Source organism: Periplaneta americana, chromosome 6 (assembly GCF_040183065.1).
Source record: "Periplaneta americana isolate PAMFEO1 chromosome 6, P.americana_PAMFEO1_priV1, whole genome shotgun sequence".
NCBI lineage: Eukaryota > Metazoa > Arthropoda > Insecta > Blattodea > Blattidae > Periplaneta > Periplaneta americana.
This window is the reverse complement of record NC_091122.1, coordinates 802,113-829,483: the sequence shown is the minus strand read 5'-3', so window position 1 is coordinate 829,483 and position 27,371 is coordinate 802,113. Positions and strand designations below refer to the sequence as shown.

General features: G+C 37.7%; 2 protein-coding genes across 10 annotated transcripts in view; one reads left to right on the top strand and one right to left on the bottom strand.

The window, feature by feature from the left end:
* Positions 1-1,045: 1,045 nt before the first annotated feature.
* On the bottom strand, positions 1,046-27,371 carry Mettl2 (methyltransferase-like protein). Of its 3 annotated transcripts, none has more exons than XM_069827226.1 (5): positions 27,349-27,371; positions 6,999-7,364; positions 4,438-4,551; positions 4,191-4,363; positions 1,046-2,284 (listed from the first exon to the last, which is right to left on the bottom strand). In XM_069827226.1, coding segments are annotated over exons 1-5 (807 nt in total). In that variant the 5' UTR covers positions 27,351-27,371; the 3' UTR covers positions 1,046-2,132. The 3 variants fall into 3 exon arrangements, with proteins under 3 accessions (XP_069683327.1, XP_069683326.1, XP_069683328.1); XM_069827225.1 differs by lacking the exon at positions 27,349-27,371 and adding an exon at positions 8,459-8,733; XM_069827227.1 differs by lacking the exons at positions 4,438-4,551; positions 27,349-27,371 and adding an exon at positions 8,459-8,708.
* Positions 8,829-27,371, top strand: part of shep (alan shepard) — a 103,848-nt gene continuing 85,305 nt past the window's right edge. For 2 of the 7 annotated variants that reach the window (XM_069827220.1, XM_069827219.1), the window contains exons 1-3: positions 8,988-9,249; positions 9,393-9,482; positions 24,545-24,657. In XM_069827220.1, the coding sequence (XP_069683321.1) occupies positions 24,550-24,657 (108 nt within the window). In that variant the 5' untranslated portion in view covers positions 8,988-9,249; positions 9,393-9,482; positions 24,545-24,549. Of the gene's footprint in view, positions 8,961-8,985; positions 9,250-9,392; positions 9,483-18,332; positions 18,431-24,544; positions 24,658-27,371 lie in introns of those variants that run through there. The other 5 variants (XM_069827216.1, XM_069827217.1, XM_069827222.1 and 2 more) reach the window with 5 other exon arrangements.

Here is a 27,371-nt window from a genome sequence, read left to right as displayed (position 1 = left end):
CAAATGATCTTTGCTATGATCACCAAAGAATCATCATGACAGCTCCATCATTGTCTATGCAGAGTTGGATACGTCTCCAGATCCTTTGTGATGTTTTACGTGACTGCTGTAGCATTACGTCTGTCACTGTGTCTTTCAGTTCGTTTGTTTGATACTGTCTAGCAACCACTTTTTCTTTTGTATACTCCCACAGGCTGTTGTCCAGTATTGTCAAGCTGGGACTTCGTGGAGGCCATGGTAATGGTGCTGGTAATCTGTCGTGTGTTGAGTCTGACAACTGGTCCACCACTTTGACGCTGCCAGTAATGAACGCTCGCTTCCCCCAAGCTAACAGTGTTGCTCCCGGTCGGGGCAAGTTACCTGGTTGAGGTTTTTTCCGGGGTTTTCCCTCAACCCAATATGAGCAAATGCTGGGTAACTTACGGTGTTGGACCCCAGACTCATTTCACTGGCATTATCACCATCTCATTCAGATGCTAAATAACCTAAGCTGTTGATAAAGCGTCGTAAAATAACCTACTAAAATAAAAAAAAACAGTGTTGCTTTTCTGGGTACGGCCTTCCAAATCTTCTTCCAAACTGTGTCATAATTTGCTGCATTGTCTGCCCCGTGCTGCCTTTCGTGGATCCAAACACTCGCAACCAACCACTCTTCAAGCGAATAATTACTCGTATCTGCCATCTTGCTCACAATTCCACTATCATTATTCAGCTGTTATTGTCACTGCTACCAAATGTTTTGGTCATTGTTGTCAACTGTCTTTCAGTGTTGCTGCACCCTTTTGTCATCAGGTTTAGTGATTAGTAAATCTACAGTATATTACGTTGTATATATCTAAGGGTACGGTGACTTATGACCCACCCTATACATTTCCATGATTGTAATGTATGGTTAGGAATTACATTAAATGTGTATACTAAACTGCTGTTGCATAAAATAATTTGTCGATGGACAATATCAAAGAACAAGGAATTTCATATGACAGATTGCAATAAAGCAACCATATTACTCTAGTGATCGAAATATTTAAATAAAATTAAACAGTAAAGTATAAATTAGTGTTTATTACAATGCCACATATCAATTATTATACAATTACATATATATTTTTTTGTTATTACCATTTTGGGTTTTCATACATAAAAAAATTGTACTTCTGCAGTTTCAACAATGTTATATTATCTGTTACTCTGCGACAAGGTTCACCTTATGTTATACATGCTGTGATAATTTGATAAATCTCACTCGAAACGTTGTTGTTTTCTAATCCCAGGCGTTTGACAATAAAGTCATTTGACCTCTTGCACTCCAATATTTTTCAAAGATATTATCATGACCAGCCAATGAAACATTTAACCATTCACTCGAAACGTTGTCACAGTCCTCAGCCAGCCAGCAGTGAGCTGAATGAAGGGAAGCCATACAGTCTGCACAAATTTCCGTGGCAGCTTTTCTTGTGCTTCCTCTACTAATATCTACTGCAGAAATCCATGAATGGTTGCTGTTCCAACGTTGTTATCTGCTGGTACTGCTTTTTACGTTGTGTTTTGAAATGTCGCACTATTCTTTCCTGGACAGAAAACTGTGTGTATCTACTGCCTACCCATTTCGTTTGCATGATTCGATTTCCACATGTTGCAGATAGATGATGGGACTGACCCATTTTCAAATTGCACACCACTGCGGCAGGCCACGTCATACATGATGTGTAGCTGTCGTGCACTAGGGTGAGTGTGTGTGTAAGTGTGTAGGGAATGGGTGAGGACGATGGTAGAACAGCACAAGGAAGCTGCTACGCTTAATGTCCCTGTCTGACATTAACAGTGACATATGCCTTCGGACAGAAAACTGTTGTTTTTCAAATGTCTAAACATTTGGCAACAAAGCCATTAGTCCAATATTCGGACAGAAAACTTTCTGCACTTAATAATTATCCTCTCTTCAATGTGGTATGGAGCTAATGGTCATGTGCAGTCCCAGTTTCTCACTTTCCATGGTCACGTTTAATAAACACCAATACAGAGCTCAACACACTTTTACACTAAAATACACAATTGTAACTTGTAGCACCCGCACTGTCTTGTACCATACAGTCTTTGCCTTCTTTCACATTGGACTGTCTCCTCGTGCGTCACGCCGTGTCTACAGGTGGTTTTCTGTACTTGGCCTGAATCCACACACGATACATGGTCAGCAGCTTACCACGATTCACCTGCAGGCGTCGATCCACGAGGTTCTGGATCTCCTCAAAGCCAGCTGTTGAGAACAAGTCCTTCACTTCATCTGCAACATAAGATGGAAATGGCTAACTTGAGGTTAGTGTGTCAGGAATCGAACTGCAAAACTCGCACTCCAACATCGCATTACTTTAGATCACTTTTAAAAATAAGGAACTTTACACTGTTATTGATCACCGTAATCTATCGTGTAAAATAACTTGCTATTGCATATAGTTACTAGAGTTGCCAACTTTTTTTTTTAAGAAAATGCTATGGAAACGACAAAATTTCACATAGAAAATAGACAAATTATTTGGTTCAGTTACAAAAAAAAAAAAAACTTTATTCTACCCTTCGTCAACTAGAATTAAATTACGAGTATTTTGAGACAGATTTTGTCCCGTGTAATAGTTGAAGTCGACTGCAGTTTGCAGCTCTGATTTGATTAAATATGTCGTGCTCATGTTTCGAACATCTGTCCAATTATTGTTCATGAGCTGGAACAGCCTCTTTGTATGAGCATTACTACTTGGTATGTTTAGAACAAAACTAGCCAGTTTTTCCAAATTTATAACATTAATACTGTTTGATTTTAAACGGGTGAGCACTAAAATCCATTTCTGGTGAGCATTACATTCTATAAAGACTGCATATTTTAATCCATCTCTTGAACAACAAAACTCATCATTGTAAATCATCATTGATGGCAAAACCAAATATTTAAAATAAAAATGTTTACATTATGCAAAAATAAGGGAGAAAAATAATACGGGAGACTGTTAAAAATTAGGGTTAAACAGTGAACAATTATGTCTCAAATAAATCGTGATGTCGTAGAATTGTAAACCTGTGTTGAATATTGTAATAATGTTACACTACCAGACTTGAAGAAAGACAAAGGGATGTTACAGCTGTATTATTTTAATGTACATATACAATGGGACCTTTTGCTTTCCAGCAATCTGTCAGTAGTCATAGGTAACTGCTAATATTATAGGCTGATCCATTTCGGACCACAAAATGCTGCAACAAGAGAACTGTTACTTGTTTTTTAGTAATCTGTAAATGCATTCTAGAGGCATGGGAGTTCACACCTCAGCATGCCACACAATACAGTTCATATAGGCTAGTCAGGCTTATTCCTAACATCTCAAGGGTAGCTTTCCAAATCTTTGCTTTGAGATCATCAATGTCCCTGGGCTGCTCTGCATAGACATCATTGTTCACAAATCCCAAAGAAATCCAGTGGCATCAGGTCCGGACAATTGACTGCTGTGTAATTGGCCACCAAGTCAGTTGATGTCGAATGTTATTCACGAACTTCTTTTCCTCATTGAACGCCATGCCCATGTTGTTTTTCCTGTTGCAGCTGTGCTATGAAAAACAAGTGTTTCCTTTCTGGATCCACATCATGTAATGCCTGAACACACTGCATGCAGAAAGGGTGAAGTTAAGTTCCAGGTAATGTATGACGTAGCTATCTCTAAGACTCTTCTTGGTACTCGCTGTCATACCAGCGCTAACAAAAGCTTCGGTTTCGAGAACACGCCTATGGCCACCAAGAAGTGTGGAGCTCTCTGAACAGCATAGCTACTCAACGATGTTGAACTGATGTTACTCTTTCAAATTCTGCACAACACAACATACATTTTGCTAATTCCCTTACAGTCGCTATCGAGTGACAATATGACTTCTTTTGTTCTTATATTCGTAAAAAGAATGACAAAGACTCACGTGTTTTAACGTCATATTGCAACTAATATAACTAGTATAGTTGTTACAGTCATTTGATTTTACGTCTTCCCAGACTAACGGTAAAACATGTTCTTATGGAAAGATTTTCATGCAAGAAAATACAGCTTCAACAAATAATTGTACATGTACTGCTCTCCAAGTCCATCCTGCCTAGCAATTCATAATAAAACTACAGCATGGTTAGAGGAGGGGAGAATCTGGATGACGTGATATACCTTGAGTGAAGAAGTAGACCCTGGTGCCATCACCCCTTACATAAAAGTTGTCTGAAAGGCACCTTCCTTTCTTGAACCTCAGCTGTGCCATATCATACCGCCCATAGTCCCGAAACAAGAGCAGGCCGCCTGGACGTAGGTACTGGAACACCTTGCGCAGCACATGTGCCATCCTGCAACACATGCCAACCTCTGCACTGAGCTGCACTAATACCATGACTGCTATGTCCAGGGGAATGGTACCTACCTGTCAGGATTAATTGCTGACAGAACAAATATCATGACTGCTATGTCCAGGCTGTTGGGTGGAAATGGTGCCTGCCAGTCGTCGTCTGTCACATCACACACAAAAGCCACACATCTGCAATGGCCAGAATGATGTAACCTATTTTAATATAAGCTAAGTAACTGATTCAAGCTGAAATTAAAGAAGGATTTACAGCTTATTTAAATAGAGCACTTACTCATTTCAAACAGGAATCATATAATGAAGTATATGCCGAGCAAATTGAGAACGTTTTGGGAATTTGCATTGAAACTTATATAATACAAATGTGACTCTGGAAACTGGAAATTTAATTTACATCAGCGTAGTTTGCAGTAGAAATGTGTGGTAAAATGTTCTGTATGCAGTTTAATGTAATAGGGGATTTTCAGCAGAAAAGCATTAGCTATTCTTCATTTTTGGCTTACAAGACCACATTTTTTTATTAAATTTTTAAACCTTAATAATTACTACTTTTCTGTTTATATAATCTGCGAAAACATACACAAGAATGAAATTTAGAGTGAAATCTTAAAGTAACTGCACAGTATAATCGTTAAAAATACAAAACACCACATTAATAGCCTGTAAGTTGGCAGTAGTTACCAATGACATAATGAAATAGTAAATTTTATATAGACAAAGATGGCAGCACAATGGCGACAGGTAACATGCAATGTAAAATGGCTTTGCCACTTAAGACATTCGCAAAATTACAGCATCAATCATCTGTTTTTTGGGTAGGTCCCTAGTGAAGGAGAACCCTTATGAAATTCATCACAAAATAAGTTTCATCGTGGTGATGCATAATGTGTATGAATGCAGTTATGTCCTGCCGCATAGGACTCAAGGTATCATTTTTCATTTATCCCGTCTCCTGCCATCATTTCACGTTCCCCAACTCCCTGATCTCTTCCTTTATAGTTCAAGTGTTACACGTTTTCTGGATCTTTGAAGGTTCCAATCTATTGCTGCTTTTTTTTTATGCATTCTTCTGGCTTTCTTAGCATATGTTTGATCCAGCGCCATTTTCTTGTTAGGATGTAGTTGATTGCCAACATTGCATGTCTCACAGACATGTAAGAGTAATGACTTCACATTTTATAAAAAAAATTCTAATTTTTTTCCTTTTTTAATATTATACAACTTCTCCATATAGGGTATAATTATATAAAGGCACTGTTTGCTTTTGGTTTCCACATCCTCATCTGCACCACCATCTTTATTTACCGTACTTCCCAGATAAGTGAAAGATCAATTTTTCTATTTCTTTCCCAGTGAAAAAGACAAGTATTACTTGGAATTTAAAATATTCGGCTATGATTTGCGTGCACAATTAACTGTAGAAAGTTAATACAAGATTGGCATTACACATAGATGGATAAATAATAATATTATGAGATATTCTTATAATACAAGATACCAGTTATCTGCTGCTCAACAACAGTTCTTTACTTTCCTCTTAATAGGCCTAGTGCATTGTTTTAATGCATTATTATTATTATTATTATTATTATTATTATTATTATTATTATCATAATTATTATCATTATTCGAGGATTGTCTGTTATTTATAACATTTTATTCTGTCCGTTAGACAAACTTAAATCTTACAAGAAATTGTATTTATTTACTCTACTGCAATCATAAGGATTTCCTCACATCCCTGACACTTTTAGTGTGAAATACTTTAAGTAAGCTGGATTTCTTCAAGTGGAGCAACAGTAAAAGGTAAAGGTATCCCCGTAACATGCCATGAAGGCACTTGGGGGGCATGGAGGTAGAGCCCCATGCTTTCCATGACCTCGGCACTAGAATGAGGTGGTGTGGTCGGCACCACGCTCTGACCGCCTTTTACCCCCGGGAAAGACCCGGTACTTAATTTTATAGGAGCAACAGTAACAAATATAAATGACACTCGGGAGGAAATTAAACACAGAATAAATACGGGAAATGCCTGTTATTATTCGGTTGAGAAGCTTTTGTCATCCAGTCTGCTGTCAAAAAATCTGAAAGTTAGAATTTATAAAACAGTTATATTACCGGTTGCTCTTTATGGCTGTGAAACTTGGACTCTCACTTTGAGAGAGGAACAGAGATTGAGGGTTTTTGAGAATAAGGTTCTTAGGAAAATATCTGCGGCTAAGAGGGATGAAGTTACAGGAGAATGGAGAAAGTTACACAACGCAGAACTGCACGCATTGTATTCTTCACCTGACATAATTAGGGACATTAAATCCAGACGTTTGAGATGGGCAGGGCATGTAGCATGTATGGGCGAATCCAGAAATGCATATAGAGTGTTAGTTGGGAGCCCAGAGGGGAAAAGACCTTTGGGGAGGCCGAGACGTAGATGGGAAGATAATATTAAAATGGATTTGAGGGAGGTGGGATGTGATGGTAGAGACTGGATTCATCTTGCTCAGGATAGGGACCGATGGCGAGCTTATGTGAGGGCGGCAATGAACCTCCGGGTTCCTTAAAAGCCAGTAAGTAAGGATTTCTTCAAGTTTTAGCAGTTTGTATTCCCTCATCAAACCAACCTTTTGGAGTCATACTCAGGATTCTCCTTGAGAATCTCGATTGCTGCTGGAGAGAAGTCGCAGCAGTACACGAGCAGTTCCGGATCTGCGCTGTATTGCAGGATGGGGAACACAGTGTTGCCTACCCCACAGCCGATCTCCAGGACCCTGGAGCGCTGCTGTGGAGCGAGCTCGGGGAACTCCGTGAAGAGCCAGTGTCGGTCCTTGAAGAACCTGTTGTGGTGCACACCATAGAATGCGTCCCAGTAGCTGCTCGCTCCACTCTCGTACTGGTCCCGCTCCGCCTGACTGGCCAGCACGGACGAATTCTGCAGAACCTTGCACTGCGCCAGCTCTTCCTGTGCAGCATCCCACTGCACGTTGTCCCTGCAAACAACCCGACTAGATGACACTCTGTCTACTGCTACAGGACGAGGAATTGAAGGAAATCGGACAATATTATTTAACAAGTACCTCCAGAATCAAAATAATGTACAAAGGCAAAGGCGACAACACATCGCCTGATTCATATAGAGGAATAGCTTTGGAAAACACAATTTTCAAGGTATTCACGAAGATCATTATGGAATACAAAGCAACAGTCCGGTTTCTGAAACGGAACACCCTGCAGGCAATAACCAATTAATAAAAGACATGAAGGTATATCTAAGAGAGCCAAAAGGGGAGGAAAAAAAATTCCGATCTCCTGACTGCTCCAAGACAATAAGAAACCATTGACTGGGAAGACAACTACTGCACATCAGTACAATAATCATTAAAGATCACTGCAGTACAACAGATTACACGTGGGAAACTTCAAAATCTGGGAAAGCAAAGTCACATTCATGACGCATGTCAAAATACACGCACTACAAATCAGTACATGTCCCTGCTCTTACTAGAAACCATTATTAATAGAGAAATGATTCAACCTTCTGCTGCCACCTACTGTGGTGGTGTGAAAGAAAAGGCCTGGATAAACTTAACATGGTTACCTTCCTTCTCCTCTTCCCCCAAAATCCCAACCTTTGTATACAAAATAAATTACCGACACTGCCTTTTAAAACAAGTTGGGTGCACTGTACGCAACAAAAACGCTAGTCTCCAGACTACGACAACAGTGAGATGAAGTGGGGGTGAGGTTATGTTTATTGGTGCAAACATTGTGTAAATATACAGTATATAGTCCTGAATGTTATATTATGTGCCTTCCTTGGAAATATGTACGTTAACGTGGATATGTTACCAGTTTGTTTTAGAGTTTACAAATCTCTCTAGTGGGCAGACATACCACGCATTGAACTCAAACACCTTATCGGGATTTGTTAAAAATCTTGTTCCAAGCTGAGATCTTTTTCTGAATCGAGTGTGACACGTTTTCACATGATATAAACACCACAGAAAATTAAAGGTAAGCTTTCTCTGCTTACTTAATAGATGTATAATAGAATGCATAACTGCTAAACGTCAATATGTCCTACCAAGCATTGTGTTTGAATATATTGTCGCCATTTTTAAGATATCGATTTCCAAATTGTGGCCGCGTTCCAGCAATTCCATCTTGTTCTGCGTTTTGTTTTCCTTCGTCAGCCATGAATATTCTGTTTCTGGTCGTAGTTTGTTAATAAAAAATGAGGAACTATTTTTTTCAACGCTACGAATTATCAAATTCCGTATTTTTAAGTTCACTGGCGCTTTCGGAAAAAGATGGGATCAACGAGCACAGAGTATTCTTTGGATGTGATCAATGATGATAATAGGCCTACCATAGATAATATATTTATCCATGCTCTCGTATCTATTGTGCTTCGTTCGAAGTACATTCTCTTGTGACCTACGCTCGCTAGATGGCAAGAGAGTAGCTATGGTTATAGTAGGTAGTAATCCACGCCCACCGTACGTTTGCTTTTAAAAAGAAGCAATTTCGGGTTTACCATTCCAAAGGGCCTTCTAGATTGAAATATAATGTAGAAAATTTAAAAGGTAATTATTTTGTGCCTATAATAAGTCTACATATCGGACAGAAGACCTTAGATTCAATTTCCGAAAACTGTCAAAATCTGTCAATATTTTTACTTGTCAATAGGCACTGCCCATCCACAGCAGCCGGGTGTCAAATACGAGGAGGAAGGGAGTGTTTTTAATTAGTGTTTATTTCTTTGAAGTCTGTTTCTTCCTAACAAAATTCTAATGTATTCGTTCGTGCCAAAAGACTGACGACAGTGCCTTTTGGTTTGTTGTGTTCTGTGCATTCGATTTTGCGTAATGATCGGTAAGTTTGTGCTCCAAAATGGTGAAATTTTATAAATGCGATTGAGGAACAATTTGAACATACGAATGTGTTTTTAAAATGTGAGGGAATAACTTTTGACAATTTCGATTGAAGTATGGAACAAACTATCTTTTTTTTTTCAGATAGTTGCTTGATCAGCATGAAGCATCCTGAGTACCTCTAGTTCCTCTTAATTTCTTCCAAATCGGGAATTTCCGCAGTCAGCATTCAGCGTAAGTTTCATCAACATGTACTCTGTCCCCTAACTATAGTAAATAAAATGTCGGTCCTCACTGACTGCCTTGGAGTACAGCCATTACAATGCAGTATTTAGTGGCAGTGAGGTGATATAATTATATAATGCAATACGTTTACTTTTATGAAGTAATTAGGCCTATAATGGAACACCTAACCTATCTCAATCGGAAACTACAAACCTGACATCTGATAAAATAGCCTAAATGAGAAAAATATTTAAGTAGGTATGTTTGATTACACCAATGTTTATACAATAACTGCATATTTTATTTATCGCACATAAAAAAAACGAATTGCATATTGTGTTACAAACGCATTAATAACACCAATTGCATTCTAATGACTGATAGCCCTGATTATTGTCAGTTACACGATTACAAATGTAGGACAAGAAAAGGGAAATAATTCAGATCCAGAGACAATACTCTTGAAGTATAAATAAACGAAGTATATATAATCTCTACATTCATATGTATGTATGATAGGCTATTAGAATTCAACATAGAGCATCTGTCATGAATTAGATATCGATATTTATGTTTACACATATTTTGATTGTTATAATGCAATTACGTTTACATTAATGTCATAATGTTGATTCTAATTATAATTAACAAAGGCATTGGCCAAATAGGCCTACGGTAGCATGTGAGAAATTTGGTACTAGTATTTAAGTATTGTGAGCGTTGTTCCGACTGCAGCCGTAAATAAAAGGCATATGGTTGTTAAAGGAGCGTATTGTTCGTTAGCGTTTCAGTTTCGAATGGTTTAATGTGTTATTAGGAAAATTTAGGAAATTAAAGTTTGGTAATTCTCCAGCAGAACTACACCAAAGTGTCCACACTTGTGGAGTAACGGTCAGCGCGTCTGACTGCGAAACCAGGTGGCCCGGGTTACCTGGTTGATGTTTTTACGGGGTTTTCCCTCAACCCAATATGAACAAATGCTGGGTAACTTTCGGTGTTGGGCTCATTTCACCGGCATTATCACCTTCATCACATTCAGACGCTAAATAACCGTAGATGTTGATAAAGCGTCGTAAAATAACCTGCTAAGTAGGCACATCTTCGTCCCTCCCTACTAATTACCAATATAACGTGCGAGAGGTCCAGGACGAATTACTAGGAGAATGGTCTGTTCCGTGACTGGACAATTTGCCCAAGAATATTTGTCGCAAGGAATAGGCGAGGTAGTTAATGTACATAATTAGGCCTACCATCCCAATACTGCTGCCCGTCAGCCCCGCCCCTGACGTCTTCCCAGAACATAACTTGCAGCTCGTCAGCTATTTCGCCTTTGTTGGTGCACATGGTCAGTGCAGGGAATGAGTGGAACTGAACACGAATTTAATTATTATTATTCTCATCCATATACAAGTCAACAAGATCTTCAGCCTGCATATGACGCCACATGGCCTGTGAAAAGTGAAAGAAGTAGCGTGTAATTTGTACTGAGTGCTATCTCGTAATCAGTTAATACATAATCGGGTTTAAGTACTCCCGAAATTTGCCTTGTACATTTTCTCTTAATATATTGAATATTTCTCCATATGTTTCTTGATTTTTTTCTAGTAGTTAATGCTAGAACCACGCTTTACGCGCTTTACAGTGGATGCTATACAACTGGTTTGGAATTTTGTGTGACAACTTAAACGTTCCATCGCATATCCAATATTTTTCTTTTTTAAGCATTCGCAATTGCCAACCAATCAAAAAAATTGCTATTTCCCAATTTGCATCTAAGGGCCGGTTTCACCAACAGGGATTATTTTCTGCATGAAGAGAATTCGTGAAACGCACACAAAATAATCTCGATTAACAAATGAGAATAAATATATACTGAGATTAAGTTACTTGTGACAATAGAATAATTAATTCTGTTTGGTGAAATCGGCTCTAAGTGAAGCAGCCAATGTTCCCTGTCTTTAATAACCTCAAGTTATACCTGTCTGGCAGATTTTCTATATCCTCAATAGATGTTGGTTTCACTCTCCTTGTCCAACGTACAGACTTTTTCAGAGACTCCTCGGAAGGCAGAAAAGATTATACAGAGGAACCCTGATAATACCTGCCCCTTTGTTACGCTACACCGCATTATACGTTCTTTTCGTCCAGTCCCTTCCCATCCCTATATAAAACCATGTAAAATCCATCGCTTAATATGCTCATCATCCTGTTTAATACATTCTTTCTTCTGCCGGAAACTCTAAAATATCGTACTTTAAAGGATACTGAGAAAATTTTCCTGGACTTCTACATTTACCGTACCGCTAGCGCCTGCATATTCAAGGATTTGTAGGAGTCTTTGTTTGGTGAATACAATAGAATGGAATGCGACCCTTGAGTACCTGCAAGACTGCTGTATTCAGAGCCTATCCTTGCTGGCAGTTTTAAATCGCATTGTCAGTGAAGACTTGACGAAGAGGAAGTGGAAGCGGTACACATTCCATATCCTTTCTGCAAGGAACCCTTGCCATGGTATCTGTGATTCGTAGATTCGTTAATGTTTCTAGTAGTCAAATTACTGATGTCACTTTCTATTAATCATGTGGAAAATGCAATTATTCATACTACTGGATCAAGTGCATGATGGAAAACAATTTTTGACTTTTTTAATAAAGGAACACTTTAATTGATAAGACAATGTATTTTTTTCTGACATTTTCTGAAAGTAAAGAAAATAAAATGACCTTTTATCCTGCATAATTACAGTATTTAATCCTTAAATTTCTTCAACAAATGTTTCTGCTGATTCATACCTTTGTGTTAAAATTGAAAAAATCCAACAATGACCCACTCTCGCTAATACACGGTCCCGTTTAATACGCTATTTTTAAATAACACCGTGAGTTGCCGACGAAAGTCAGTCAGTCGCGAGTAAGTCAGTCTTCAGTCAGCCTTCAGGTCTTGGACAGCGGCGACGTTTCTGGAAGACTTCAGTTCGATGTGCATTGAACTTGAGAGGGTCCGTAACTGTGGCAGCGTCCGACGAGTGCGGCATATCTGGAAGACCTGAGTTCGATGTGCAGTGAACTAGTAGAAGAACTAGCCAGGGCAAACGAACTATGAACCGAGAACTGACAGTTTTGTTCTGCACATAGTGCTTGTGAACATTAGTTGAAATTAGGAGTACATTGTTGTTCTTCTCAGTAATACCGTGTATTGTCATTGTCGCTGTGTGGAGTGCAATAACGACTACTGTGTTGAGTGGAATACCCATTGTTGATAGGTGTGGTGGTTTAAAGCAGAATAAAAAGTTACAGTATTTACCGGAAGTAATATATAATTGTACAATATTAGGACTTTTTTTTAGTTCTTTTTTTTTTACAGAGAAATACGTCCAATTAGAGGAGTCTCTAGGCGTGGCTTTACGTTTTTCTCACTTGATGTTCCTTGCACTAAATTCTGCACAAGACTCGCAGCTGATTCTACACTAGAGCTAGATCTTTCTTTTATTTGTTGTTTAAGTTGTGCAGCTTGACAGGAACCCAGTCTGGTGCATGGCTATGAACATTTTCACTAGATGTGGTGCAGCTCCAAGATACAGAATTTCTCCCTTTCAGATCTTATAACTCTTATGATTAAGTTTCTTACTTCCGTGGGAAGTACTTACATTAATATTATAAGTTATGAAATATTACTCCAACATACAAATTATTGTATGCATAGGATCTGCTACACCAACAACAATACAGGACGTCTGGTCTGTCTTGCTTCTGGTATCTTGGATTTTACTGAAAACTGATTATGATAAATGTTAAAATATACATACAGTAACTGATACAAATAATAAATGTGACATTTTGGTACCTGTAACAAATTGTCTGTGTTACAAAATTTCTTGGGTAAAATGTCCTGTAATTGGTTCGTTCCCCTAGTATTGCGTCCCGGACTCCACGTGTTATGTTGGTAAAAAGTAGGAGGCGAAGGAAGGTATGTCTCCTTAGGTGTAGGGCCTAGTTTTAGTGGAGAGTTGCCGTGCCCGAAGTTGTTTCTGCATATTCGAGCAGACACAGATAATTGCTCGGTCTGCATGATGTACACTTCGTTTAGCAGCTCAATGTGTTGTGTGATGTCCTCTGAAATTAGGAACAGGATTGGATCATTGTGGACATGGCAACATAGAATTAAAACTGTATTAATATATCTGTCGCAAGAAATTGTAATTTAGGAAGCTCTGTGCAGAATTCAAACATATTTCAATGTTAAAAGAGAGACTGCTTTTTATTACAAGGAGGAATGTGAAGAAATGTTAGATTATTTGTTTCCGTGACTTATCTTCTTCTTACATATAAGTCAATGTGGTTATGTATGTATGTACTCTATATCAATCTACACGCTTTGACCGACATTTGCCAAAGTTTGCACATTTAATCTTCAGAAGAAGAACATAGGCTACATTAAAATTGGACAGATGGACGTTAAATTGTTGAAAACAATAAAAATTAGAAAGAAATACGATCAAACATGCATGTATAAGTTGGACATGATCCAATCTGAAATCAGAAACGCAGTGATGCTCATCTTTCTCCGTTGTAAATGTGACCATATTGCTACTGAAATATTAAATAAAATAACATTAAATTAAAATTACGTAAATGAGGGACGATCTCTTGATTGAATGTGTTATATGGCATAAATATACAATATAATGTGGCATAAAACACATTTTTGTGTAATATTTAAGAATTCAAAATCAAACATAATAGGCAGCAAGCATGAAAGTATTCATAACATGTAAATTCAACCACTTTACTACATACGGTAGCTCTTTATAGCGTAGTGCAGGGCTGGGCACCAGGAGCGAATCCAAACTCTAAACGAGGACGCTTAATATTCATTCATCATGGCATCAACGCTGCACAGAGTACAGCAGGGAAGAAAGGGGTTGAAGAGAACTCATATGGCTCCCCGTGAGAGAGTAGAATTCGCTCTTGGTGCCCAGCTCTGGCATAGTGGTACAGTCAAAGGCTTTGTTGTAGGGGGACCCAGGTTCGAACTTGAGATTAACTGATTTTTTTTATTATTTTGATAATTTATTTATATTATTTTAAATACGTTATTTTATTTTAACTCTACATAAAGGGGGTTTTACTACATAAATAAAATATCCGTAGTATTTTATTTATGCAGTCTCAAAGTTACCATACAATTATGTAAATGTAAATAAGCTCACTGAAAATAACAGTGTATTAATTCTAAAATATATATCTTTCAAAATATTGTTGTTCATGTCCGAATATGTATTATTGCTAAATTATATCTGTATTGTCATGTCGAAATGTACAGTAGTATGTATGTTAAACCTACTGGAAAGAACAATCTGTTAATTTTTTAAATACGCTTCTCTCAAAATATTTTTCTTCAAGTCCAAAAATGATTTATAGGGAGATTATACTGTATTCTGTACAAAAAATAAAAATGACATAATTATTATACAGTATTATATACGAGTATTTGTAAGACGTAATTTTTCAAGTCATATTTAAGAAATTGGCTATGACATAAGTGGGCATAAAGCGGACAGGAGGTACAAAATTCTCCAATTCTATTATAGCCTATATATTTTTATTTACATATTGATTCTTGATACGACCGATAAAGAGGTACCTAAATTTTAACTCACTATGATACCCCAAGCAGTTCAGACTGAGAACAAGAGAATTCCCTCTTTATCGTCAGCTATCTTTAAATGTCAAGCAAAAGCACACGTAGACAGGAAATTATATTAAATTTGTGTCAACACAGCTTTAGATCAATGTAGAACATTGTGTTTATGCTAAACAGGTGTAAAGGGACAAAAGGGGATGTTTTTGTTTAGCTAAACTATAAGACAAAACTAATTAAAAACAAAAACAGTAAGGCACATGATGACATCTTTTCTATGCCAGATCTTCAGTTGTTTTAAATTGTGTTAATCTTGGGAGGCGTTTTGGCTAAGGTCATTAATTCGTGTCAATGACGCTATGTAAACCAGGGACGAGAAAAGCTTAGTAAAGACAGCAATTCGTTTTGGGTTTCTATAGTTGAGTTGTCGAGATCTCCTTAAGTCAGAAGCAAAAAGGAAAATCCAGGCAACGCAGGATGCTTTTAGCTAGTGTATAATATTTGTGAACATTTCTCAGTTGGGATATGGGTACTTCATCGGTTGTCTGTGCTGCTTTCCCATACAACTAATGTACGCCAGTAAATCCAAGACATTGTCATACAGTATATCAGTTTAATGAGCTTGACTTAACATCACATATGGTATCTCCATGAACAGAACCCATAGCAATGAAGTAGTCAATATTTTTGCAAGACAAGTTGTGCTGAGCACGGGTTCGATTCCCACTTGGACTGATTAACTGGTTGGGTTTTTTCCGAGGTTTTCCCCAATAATAAGGCAAATGTCAGGTAATCTGTGGGAAATCCTCGGCCTCATCTCGCTATCACCAATTCCATCAACACCAAATAGTTGACCTGGTTGGCGAGTTGGTATAGCGCTGGCCTTCTATGCCCAAGGTTGCGGGTTCAATCCCGGGCCAGGTCGATGGCATTTAAGTGTGCTTAAATGCGACAGGCTCATGTCAGTAGATTTACTGGCATGTAAAAGAACTCCTGCGGGACAAAATTCCGGCACATCCGGTGACGCTGATATAACCTCTGCAGTTGCGAGCGTCGTTAAATAAAACATAACATTTAACAACTCCAAATAACCTCGTAGTTGATCCGAGCTTCAAAATTTCCAAATAGAAAAGTGCACATGGAATTGAATTAAGATTTAAATTACTTACAAATGTTATTTGAAATTACATCAAACGTATATTTTATTTATCTTCATTAGGGACTGTAACGTTTGAAAATATTGACATAATAATGGCAAGTTATCATAAATAACCGCAGTTATTGGCGCTGGTGTTGATTGTTCTTTGAATATGTTATTGTTTTCTAATGCTAGACGTTTGACCTCTTGCACTCCAATATTTTTCAAAGATATTGTCATGGTCAGCCACTGAAGCAGAGATTTTGAGGTGTTCCGAATGTTCTTTGAATATAAGAGATAAATAAGAAGAATAGGAAGAATACTGTAGGCTATATATAATTATAAATTTAATTCAATATTTGTAAGTGTTAATTGATTCATTAAACAGTAATATAATACAAATTTATAAAATAGAAAAGTTCGGGGCAGAAGAAGATAGTTAGGTGTCATTAAGATACTGTATGTATATGGATTGTAACAAAGAGGATAGATTGGAGAAAGCTGGGTTTGCAGTGAAAGACCTGCCCTTGGGCAGAACACTAAATGAAATGAATATGGATTGTATGTGGAGACTGAAAGGAAGGCAGAAAATAGGAAAGATTGGAAAATGCTGGGTTTGTAGTGAAAGACCTACCCTTGGACAGAAATCTATGAATGAATATATGTTGTGATTACATTCTGATTAAATTGTTGTTGAATCAATATAATTGTTTTTGGGAGGAGGGGATAGCTGTAGAGTAATTATATTGATAATAATTTGATCCTGCACATCTTTACCAATTTTGTATGTTCCTCTCCATTGCACAAAACATTTTGTAATGGTACTATGTGGACCAAAGAACAGGCCAGTGAATTTATTTTGATTCAGTTTATATTTTTCCAAAAAAATAATTTATAGTTGGCTTGTAAATTTTTTTTTTTCTCTTCCTCAAGAGGTTATCTAATCGAGATTTCAAATCTGACTGTAGGGTTACTATTTCAGCAGATTCTTTCTGTTAATAGCTATTATATCAATCCTTCTGTTGCTACACTCCTCAGAGAGACAAAACACGTCATACAGCTCTTGACCTTTATCACATAAAGCATTTGTCAGTGTACTTCGGATGATGATGATGTGGCATTTTATTGTTAGGAATTCTCCCTGAGAACAGTTCCCTAACACATGAGGAAGAGTTTCTACCACACTGCATTGCCTGCTGTGGTTTGTGTTACCAGATAGATCTAATGGGTGGGACCATTGCTGTCATGTGAACCGAACAGTCCATGGCTTTGCGGACAGAGAAGAGATCAACAGGGCAGTTCCTCCGTGATTTACAAGGCGTGATCGTAATTATCGGACAGATGGATGTTCATCTGACTCATTCATCTTTAATTTAGTGACACAAGTTTTGTGAATCTTCTCATAATTCTATACAGCATTAACACGTTGGTGACTTGCATTTTGTAGCGTATTGTTAATATTTATTTGTTGCAAATAAGTTTCCCATTAATTTCTGAAAATTGCTAGTCCCTTGTTTTTTTTTTATGGCATGTATAAAGCATACTTTTAGGTGTATTGCTTGGCAGTTATTGTAAAATTTGCTTATCTGCACTTCTTATATTGTCTGATGCCTTCAAAAATTTCAGAGGAATGTTATCTACAGAAACAGTTTGCAACTGGTAGAGCAGTCTTGTGCCAATAAATTGATTATAGGTTAACAGCTGGAAAAACTCCGTTGTAGGAGGTTACTAAACCTTACCGCTGTGCTGGAGTTTCCCTCCATTAATCTGAACCATTGTCACTACTGATTGACAAGTCATCTGACGCATCACTGCTATCAGTTAAACATCCTCCTATCGAAATTATTCTGTCAGTTTCACTGTCTATTACCTAAGCACTGGAAAAATATTGTTATTTGTTATTTTTAACGTGATCAATCGATCAATCATCTACCTTTGGATTCCTCAACGAAAGTCGCTACATTTTTTGGTCTCGATTTCGTTACGCGTAGCGGAATTACTCTGCTGTTGGTAACACTGCAAAAGTAGTGACGTCTGATCTCACCTGTACATTGCGTTGCCGCTGTGACTCACCGTCACGTGCCTGCAGATAAGCTGTGAGACACGAATGCTGTTCTTCCCCGATCCGATAATACGGCTGCACAGTTAGTGGTTCATATATACCAGTTGTTTGTTTACGGTAGGTACTCTAGTAATAGTTTGTTTAGAGTCGGTTCATTATTTCTTCTAAGAAGTAAAGTCTGAAAAGTCGTAAGATAGTTTTGCCATTCAACGTCGCATACCAGCATCAGCCAAACCCACAGATTAGCAATAATTGCCTCAGATAGTGGCACCAAGTTATATGGGTCCATGGGACCCGAGCTCACCCAATAATTTGTCTGTGTTGTTGGCGCCACTGGTCTCGGATATGATTTATTGCAGTGCGTTCAGGTAGACTTCTATGCTGGTGTGTAAACACAGCACAAATGTGACATTTTCAGTTCAAAAGTAACACCCAGGGTGTAGCCTAGTCACGTTCCGATATTGCTATGCGAAGTGTGTGAAGGTTTTTGCTTCCAAATTCAAGAGAATTAAAAGATTTGAGGCTACTATGCTTTATAATGTGTATGAGGATGACCAATGACGCGGCACAATAATTCGCGATAACAGAGATAGGCCTAATGAAAAATTAAGTTATGGAGTTGCCTCCATAGACCAGTGCAGTATGTATTTGAAGGACTGTAGTACATAGTCATTATTATTATTATTATTATTATTATTATTATTATTATTATTATTATTATTATTCTACACCTGTAGAGTAACGGTCAGCGCGTCTGGCTGCGAAACCAGGTGGCCCGGGTTCGAATCCCGGTCGGGACAAGTTACCTGGTTGAGGTTTTTCCGGGGTTTTCCCTCAACCCAATACGAACAAATGCTGGGTAACTTTCGGTGCAGGACCCCGGACTCATTTCACCGGCATTATCACCATCTCATTCAGACTCTAAATACTAAGATGTTGATACAGCGTCGTAAAATAACCCAATAAAATAAAAAATATTATTATTATTATTATTATTATTATTATTATTATTATTATTATTATTATTATTATAACTATAGGAGCTCATGCTTCGTGGCATTTTCATATATTGACATTTCTTTTATTGCTTGATGTTAACTCTTAGAAGCCGCTATTGCACGCAAATGTCTAACTCTTAACCAGGGGTTCGAATGCCTGCATAATCGGGTAAATTCGTGTTGGGTTCGTTAGCTGAGCTGTTTAAGGCGCACAAGATATGTCCTGCCAGCTCATTGTGCCTAAGATCGCAGGTTCGCGTCCCGGCCACTGCAGTCAATTGAGCCTGTTGTAAAGGATGGGGAGGGCCCATGTAAAACTATCGGTGTAATGGTACGCATGGAAACTGACAGAGTTTCAGTTGACTGCAGTTGAAATGATTTTGGTTCTTTTTTAAGAAAAAATACAATTTTGTTTTGTTTTAATCAAGTGCAATGTCCTTAATTTATATACAATTAAAGAATATCAACGTATTTTATATATAACATACATCGCGTCATGACCATAATACTGGCTGGCCACTATAATGGACGCACGACGATAAAAATCTTTGTTTTTGAACCCACATAATTAGCGTAACATTTAATACTGCACGTATCCGCGTGTGTTTGAACCAGGCTGCCGTCAGACGTGATTTTGTCAGTCATGTTTTTATTTTTGATTACATTCATAGACGAAAATTCTACTTCGCAAATATATCTCAAACCAAATTTGTTTTCAGAGTGGAACTTGTAATTAGAGGATACTTATTCCTGTCCACGAAAACTGACTAATCTTTCACCACATTCGGGCAAAAGGGTTTCAAGATGTCACTTAAAATTTGGAAAAGGGAGTGGCTGTTTGAATATGCAGTCCATAGCTTTACTTTTTAGACTACTACACTTGCAGTGGAGTGCCCATGAGGTTTTTTCCGTTGTAACGTTTTGGAGATGAAGGAAGCTAAACGATACGTAATCAGGCTCCTCGTAAAATTGACCAGGAGGTCATTTAAGGAACTCCTTGGTCCGATCCTAGTAGGCCGGCTGCCTGAGAAATCAGACGCCATGTTCTACATACAAACCATTCGAGCTGATAATTTACTACTTTTGAGACGTGTTCAGATTCCAGTATGTCTGAGCTGCTGCTGTGAACACGTAAACATGCCGAATGACTGGATTTTGCTGACTGGAGTCAGTGGCAATTTCTCTTAAGCAGGGTTGAGAAAAACCCGGGTATTTAAAAAAAGACCCAACCCAGTGGGTTTTACTGGGTTTTTATGGGTTTCTTTGGGTTTTTATGGGTTTTATTGGGGTTTTCTCTAATGGGTATTAAATAGTTCAATTTCGTGACTAAGTGATTCAGAACACCAACATATTCTGAGAACTACTTCATGAGCAAAAACTGGTAAATTAAATAAGCAAAGATTGGTAAATTATTATTAAATATTCTTAAGCTGGCAGCCTGCATATTATCAGAATACTTTAAGTATATGGTTGTTTTGCTTTCTGTGAATTGTGAAAATCCATGTTTTGCTGCAGCATTGGATTCAAATAAAGGTAAGTGTATCTTACTTATGAGTTTATCATTCTATATCTTTCCATAGTATATAATATTTACTGAACACAAATCAAATAAACTTAAAATGCTTTGTTGTGTACTTCTAACCTAAAAATTACCAACAATCTATCAAAATCAGTGTAACAAAGAATAACCTCCTTTAGAATTGAATTTAATTAAACAACTTAGTTTAATTATTATTCTTACAGGTAAAATTCAACATCATGCCATTTGGGGCTGGAAGGAAGGCATCACCAGAATGGTCGGAGGTTTTACATGATGATGATAAGAAGAAAGTTTTTTGTAAGCATTGCAATGTTGAAGTCAGTGCTAAAATTGAAAGAATAAAATGTCACCTGAAAAAATGCACCATGAGAAACAAAAGAAAGGACTTAACTCTCCTGGAAATAGAGTTAGATGACTTAGCTGCACCAACACACAATGATAATAGTTCTATATTGGATTCTTCCTCTAGTGGCAGCAGCAGCAGTGCAATAGTAGTAAGTCATGCCAGTGAATATTCAGTCCCATTGAAAAGGAAACAGACCAGCCTGGGATACTTCGTAATTAAAACCACTGATCAACAAAAAGAACAACTGGATCTTTTCATAACAAAGTTCTTCTATGCTAATAACATAGCATTCAATGTAGCTTCAAGTAAAGAATACAAAGACATGATTCAAGCATTGTGGCCTGGTTATGTTGGTCCTGATCACCTCAACTTAAGTGGGATATTACTTGATAAGGTTGCAGATGAGGTCGATGCAAATATAAAACTTCAGTTACATGAACATAATAGCATTGTACTGTTGCAGGATGGGTGGTCTAATATAAAAAATGGCCCAATTATAGCAACTAGTATCCATACAGGACAGCAGGCATTTCTACTAAACGCAATTGATTGTGAAGCCAACCAAAAAACAGCTGAATATTGTGCGGAGTCATTAAAAAATTCAATTAAAATGTGTGAGGATAAGTTTCAGAAAAAATGTGTTTGCTGTTTGCACTGACAATGAAAATAAAATGCTAAAAATGCGACAGCTTTTAAAAGAAGACCTGCCTGAATTATTGACATATGGTTGTTCTGCTCATTATGTTAATCTACTCGAAGAAGAAGTAACACCAAAAAGTGTAATTAAGCATATTGCTGAAGTCCACAAGTACTTTCGGAACCACCATCAACCACATGGTTGGTTAAGAGAAAAGAAAGGTCTTATGCCACAACTCCCAAATTCCACTAGATGGAATTCTCAACATGATTGTCTGCGTACTTTCATTGATAATTATTCTAAATATGTAGAAATTATGACAGAGCACTCTGAAGAAGTTCCTGCAAATGTTAGCAAAATCTTAGATAGTGTTGTAATATATAAGGATGCCACTTATCTTCTTCGCCAACTGTCTGAGGTTTGTAGAGTCCTGGATCATCTTCAAGCGGACAACACAAATATTGCACAAGCTGTAGAACTTTGGATTGATCTCCTAGAAAATCCTGACATGGAACCATATAAGGATGCCATTAAAAAACGAAAGGAACAAGCACTAGAGCCCTTCCACTATCTTGCTAATATGTTAGATCCAAGATTCAGAGGGGCAAGAAAACTGCAGATCAAGAGGAAAGTGCAGAAAATTGGCTCACAGAGATTCATCCAGAGTGGGTGACAAGTGTTATGTCTTTTAGGATTGCTGATTCTGATTATTTTCCTGCTACTATGTTTTCTGACGCAGTTGTACAACAGTTCAGTCCAAAAAATTGTGGAAAATAATGGAATTGAAAACAACAAAAAAGGGGAACCTGCCAACAGGATTTATTAGCTTTGTGAAAAGTTTAATTTCTTGCCCTGCCAGCACTGCATCCATTGAGAGAATCTTCTCCACCTATGGGCTTGTTTGGTCAAAGTTAAGAAATAAGTTAGGAGAGGAAAAAGCTGAGAAATTAGTGAAGATCTACAGATTTCTGCATGTTAAGAAGGACTGAATTGTGATGTAGTTAATATTAATACCATTCTACAATAAAACACCGTGTTGATGAAAGTAGTTTTTTCTTTATAATGAAACATTACCTAATTAATAACTTCTGCTGACAAATTGTTATAGTAAATAAATATGATGCATCTTTTTGTAATATTTTGTATGTTGATTAAATTACGAGAAATAAATATATGGGTTTTTTTGGGTTTTGTGTCGGGTTTTATTGAAGGGTTTTTTTTTTTAAACTCATATGGTTTTTTTTGGGTCGGGTTAAATTACAACAACCCTGCTCTTAAGGAGCACAGGAGCAGTGCACCACCTCTTCAAATAACACATGGTTTTAAATTTATATCAATGAGCTGCAGTAGACTATGTGAGCGACATAATTCTTTATTATAATACTATGTAAAAATAACACTTCATGTGTACTGTTCTTGTTGACGCCTGGAACTTACGTTTACCGCTCGACACTTGCGGCACACTGTTCCATTCGAGCATGCGCAATAGTACTGTTTCACTGGCAGGCTTCGGAGCATGGTAGGGAGGCAATACAGTGTGCGTAGAGGGGGTTAGGAGCACTTTCAGATGTGTTCTCAAGCTCGTTCCATCATAAATGTTACTATGAATAGTGAGCAAAATCTTTTAAATGTGTAATTTTCTGTAAGACCTTTACACGAAAAGATCAAAATAAAGAAGATGGGTAGACCTACACATGAATTAAAATTATAAGTGACGAAGAACAGTAATAGAGAAGTGACAAGAAAATTCGACATTCGGACTTACGAAAAATGCAATATGCGGCTGCAATATAAAAGACGCTGTATTTTGTTTTCCTTGTCTATTGTTCGACGGCGAACATTTATTGACAAAAATAAGTATCATACGTTTTATGAATTTTTTTTTTTTCTGTTTGAATTTAGGACTGTGCGTAGTAACTAAATAATTTTGATTACCGTTCTGCAGGTATGATTGATTTGAAGCACATGAATGAAAGAATTAAAAAACACGATTCATCAGCTGCACACATCAACAATAATGTTAAATTAGCAGTGTTGGGCCAAACAAACATAGAGACATAATTGGATTAAATTGGATTGTTGCACTTCACAATGATAAAGTTACCAAGAACAGATATGTGCGTGCGGTTTTGTGGAGCTTTTGAGTTGGCTTTAAGAGGTCACGAAGACTGAAACTCATATTTAAACGCTAGTATTTTTTTGGCCTCATCAATTGTAGTTCTGAATTAGACGCACTCTTAAGGAACATTTGGAAAGAGGAACAGTGTTTAAGAGCACGTCAAACACTATACAGAACGAAGTCCTTCAAGCCATTTTGATGTATGCCATGATGAGATTTCAGAGAAATTAAGAAAGCTGCTGACTTTTTAGCAGTTAAGGCTGATGGGACAACACACGTATCGAATGCTTGAGAACGTGTGAACTGTGTTATAAAACGCAATATAGCGAAAACAATATTATTTACGGTATGCTGCAATAGAAATTGAACACTTTACTTTGTTATTACTGGACCTACATAGGAAACTGATTAACTGCAATTTCTTGACTAACAAAATTATGTAAATCTATACCTACGTAACATATGTAATAGTTATGTAGTAGTTAGTACCTATAATAATAATAATAATAATAATCATAATCATAATAAATATTTGTGCACCACCAGAATTATTTATCCCACACGCCACTGACTGAGTACTGATTGTTGCAGCGGCGATGCAGCAGCAGACGGCCCCGATGCAGCATGGCGGTGCCTTGTACAACTACTACCGACCACCCAGCGCCCCGGCCGCGGCGCCCCGCGCGCCCCGCCAGCACGCCAACGTGAGTTACCTGTTCATTCTAATGTGAAAGTGTGCATGTACTTTCCTCTGGCAATGACGTATTGCACATGTGACGTCAGAATGCAAGACAGGAGCGCGCCACTCAGACAAAATGGTGGCGCTTCTTCCGACTTTTATCTCGTCAGGACTAAATTAAAGATAACTTACTGGGTGTCTCAAAAATAGACCGACAAATTAATTGTGGTAGTAGGCCAGGGAAAACCCCCAGTCCTGTTTTAAATATTTTTCAAGTTATTCTGTGAATTTGTTAAAGCCCAGTGTGAAAGTTAGACATTTTCTGAAAGGCCGAAAGAAGGGAAATGACGTGTTTATTTAGGAAAGACATTCCCAATATTTTGTTTATTTTCTTTCAAATGATTTCCCATTTTTAATAGGTAAATACAACCTAACTCAATAGTGATTAGACAGTGTATGGAGAGCGGTCCTATGATTCCGCGACGAATCAGAAGTCAACAGTTCGATGCCAGGTGGTGTAGGCTATAACACATATAACACACTGCCTAATCACAAATCATGTTTATTTGATATGTATCAATTTTATTATTTGAGTTGGAAGATTGACACCTTTTGAATTAATGTTTTTTTAATTGAGCGTTGCAGAAGATTTTGTGGGTTTGTTTTTGAGATACCCTAAATAATACAAGCCCACACATCCTCGAAGAACTGATAGTTAATATCCGTCAGAAGATTTCCACCACAGCGAGTCTTGAGGTACCGAGAATATGTAGATAGTGAAGGCGACGAGCACCTCCTCCCATAACTTGTTAAGGACGGTGTGTGCATGGTTGCCTAACTACACATGCGTTAAACGCCGCAAGTGTTCGCACAGCGTATTTCATCGTTATTTAATATTGGCAATATCAATACCATCCGGATGGGTGAAAGTAAAAGGCCTATTGAAGATTTTATTGTTAATAACAGTAATAAGTTTATTAATAATTGATCAGTTGTGATGAAAAGTCTTACAGTGAGCTGCAGAATGATAGAAATTGTCTGCAATATTGCATTCCACGCAAGTGCCGGCATTGTCCACTAGTTTCTGTAATAGCCTCGACTGACTTCAGTAACTAGTGTTGATCAGAGCGTGCCGAATGCGATCCAGAGTTTGTGGTTTGCTGCTTAAACCTCCTTCGCCCAAACCTACATGACGTGAGGTCAGGACTCCGTGCTGGCCACTAATGCGGTCACATCCTGCATCCGATAGTTCCCTGACAAGTGGTGCAACTTCCACGGGCGAAAATTTAATTATTTTGAACAGTTCGAGCGGCCTGGGGGACTTGGAGTGAATATATCCTACACCAAACGCACATTTTCATTTGTGCTGGATGTCACCACTTCTGCCACTGTCTACCACAGGTCCCCTGTTCATCAACTTGATGGCACTGCAGCCACCGTACCACACTTCACTAATATTTACAACTTTTATGAGCAGTTTCTTGTCACCAAAAAATCCTGGAGTCGCCATTAGTATATATTGTGAAATATTGAATTGCGCTGATCTCAGAAGGGGCTTACGTATTCGTCATCAGAACAGCTAGCATTAGCAGCTCGCTAATAAACAGTTGAATGTCCACACCTGTGGAGTAACGGTCAGCGCGTCTGGCCGCAAAACCAGGTGGCCCGGGTTCGAATCCCGGTCGGGGCAAGTTACCTGGTTGAGGCTTTTTCCGGGGTTTTCCCTCAACCCAATACGAGCAAGTGCTGGGTAACTTTCGGTGCTGGACCCCGGACTCATTTCACCGGCATTATCACCTTCATTTCATTCAGACGCTAAATAACCTGAGATGTTAATACAGCGTCGTAAAATAACCCAATAAAATAAAATAAAAATACACAGTTGAATGAGAGCAAATTGTACAGTTCACAGTTTTATTCATTGAGTTTTTTGAGCAATTTGGCTGTCAAAAACGTAACATCTTTTGAAGAATGTCATTGGATGATGAATGACGTTTTTAAAAATAAAATGGACATTTACATTAGTGAAATATTTTTTTTTTCGTCTTAATCTCATATAAATGTAGAAATTTCGTATTTTGAGGATTTTGTAAATAGATGAAGCCAATGTATCAGCTAATATTAAAAACTAATACATACAATTACACGTGTTTTGGAAGCAGTTCGCATTAATATCTATAGTGACAACTCATCGTAATGCTTAAGTTTGCTAACGTCCATTCTGCGAGATCTGGCCAGACACGAGCAAAAAAAAAAAAAAAAAAACTAATGCTTGTTTAAAAAACAAAGGTCCATCAATAATAGGACGACAACGGTTCACAGCGACAGTAAAATTTCTGGCAGATGAAATTAATTACTTTAAAAAATGGACATGGATTGTCGTGGACCACGCGGGTAGGCTGTTGGTTTTAAAGAATGCAGCAAACTGTCGGAAGTTCTCCATGAAACCGATAGAACAAAACATAGTTAAGATCTTGAGAAGTGAGAGCTTACGAATGCAGGGATGGGGGAAAACAAGCACTTCGGAGGAATGGAAGTGAAGTGTTTGAGGGAAACCTGCTCCGCTGTCCACTGTTGCAAACATATCGTCCTACAATCTCGCTAACTTTTCAACGAAAAGTAGCTAAATCTCTCCAAAGTTTGTTTTAAAAAATCCCCAGAAATGTCGCTAAATATTAATAATAAATGTCACTAAATAAAAATAGGAAAACCATACATAGGCCTATGTGGAGAAAATTA

Excerpts from the sequence above, each read along its gene's own strand:
- Mettl2 (XM_069827225.1), bottom strand. The coding sequence starts at position 8,571 with ATGGCTGACGAAGGAAAACAAAACGCAGAACAAGATGGAATTGCTGGA. Across the intron at positions 4,552-6,998 it reads CCTGAGTATGACTCCAAAAG|ATGTGTGGCTTTTGTGTGTG; the intron begins GTTGGTTTGATG and ends TGGCCATTGCAG. Across the intron at positions 4,364-4,437 it reads TCAGCAATTAATCCTGACAG|GATGGCACATGTGCTGCGCA; the intron begins GTAGGTACCATT and ends CATGTGTTGCAG.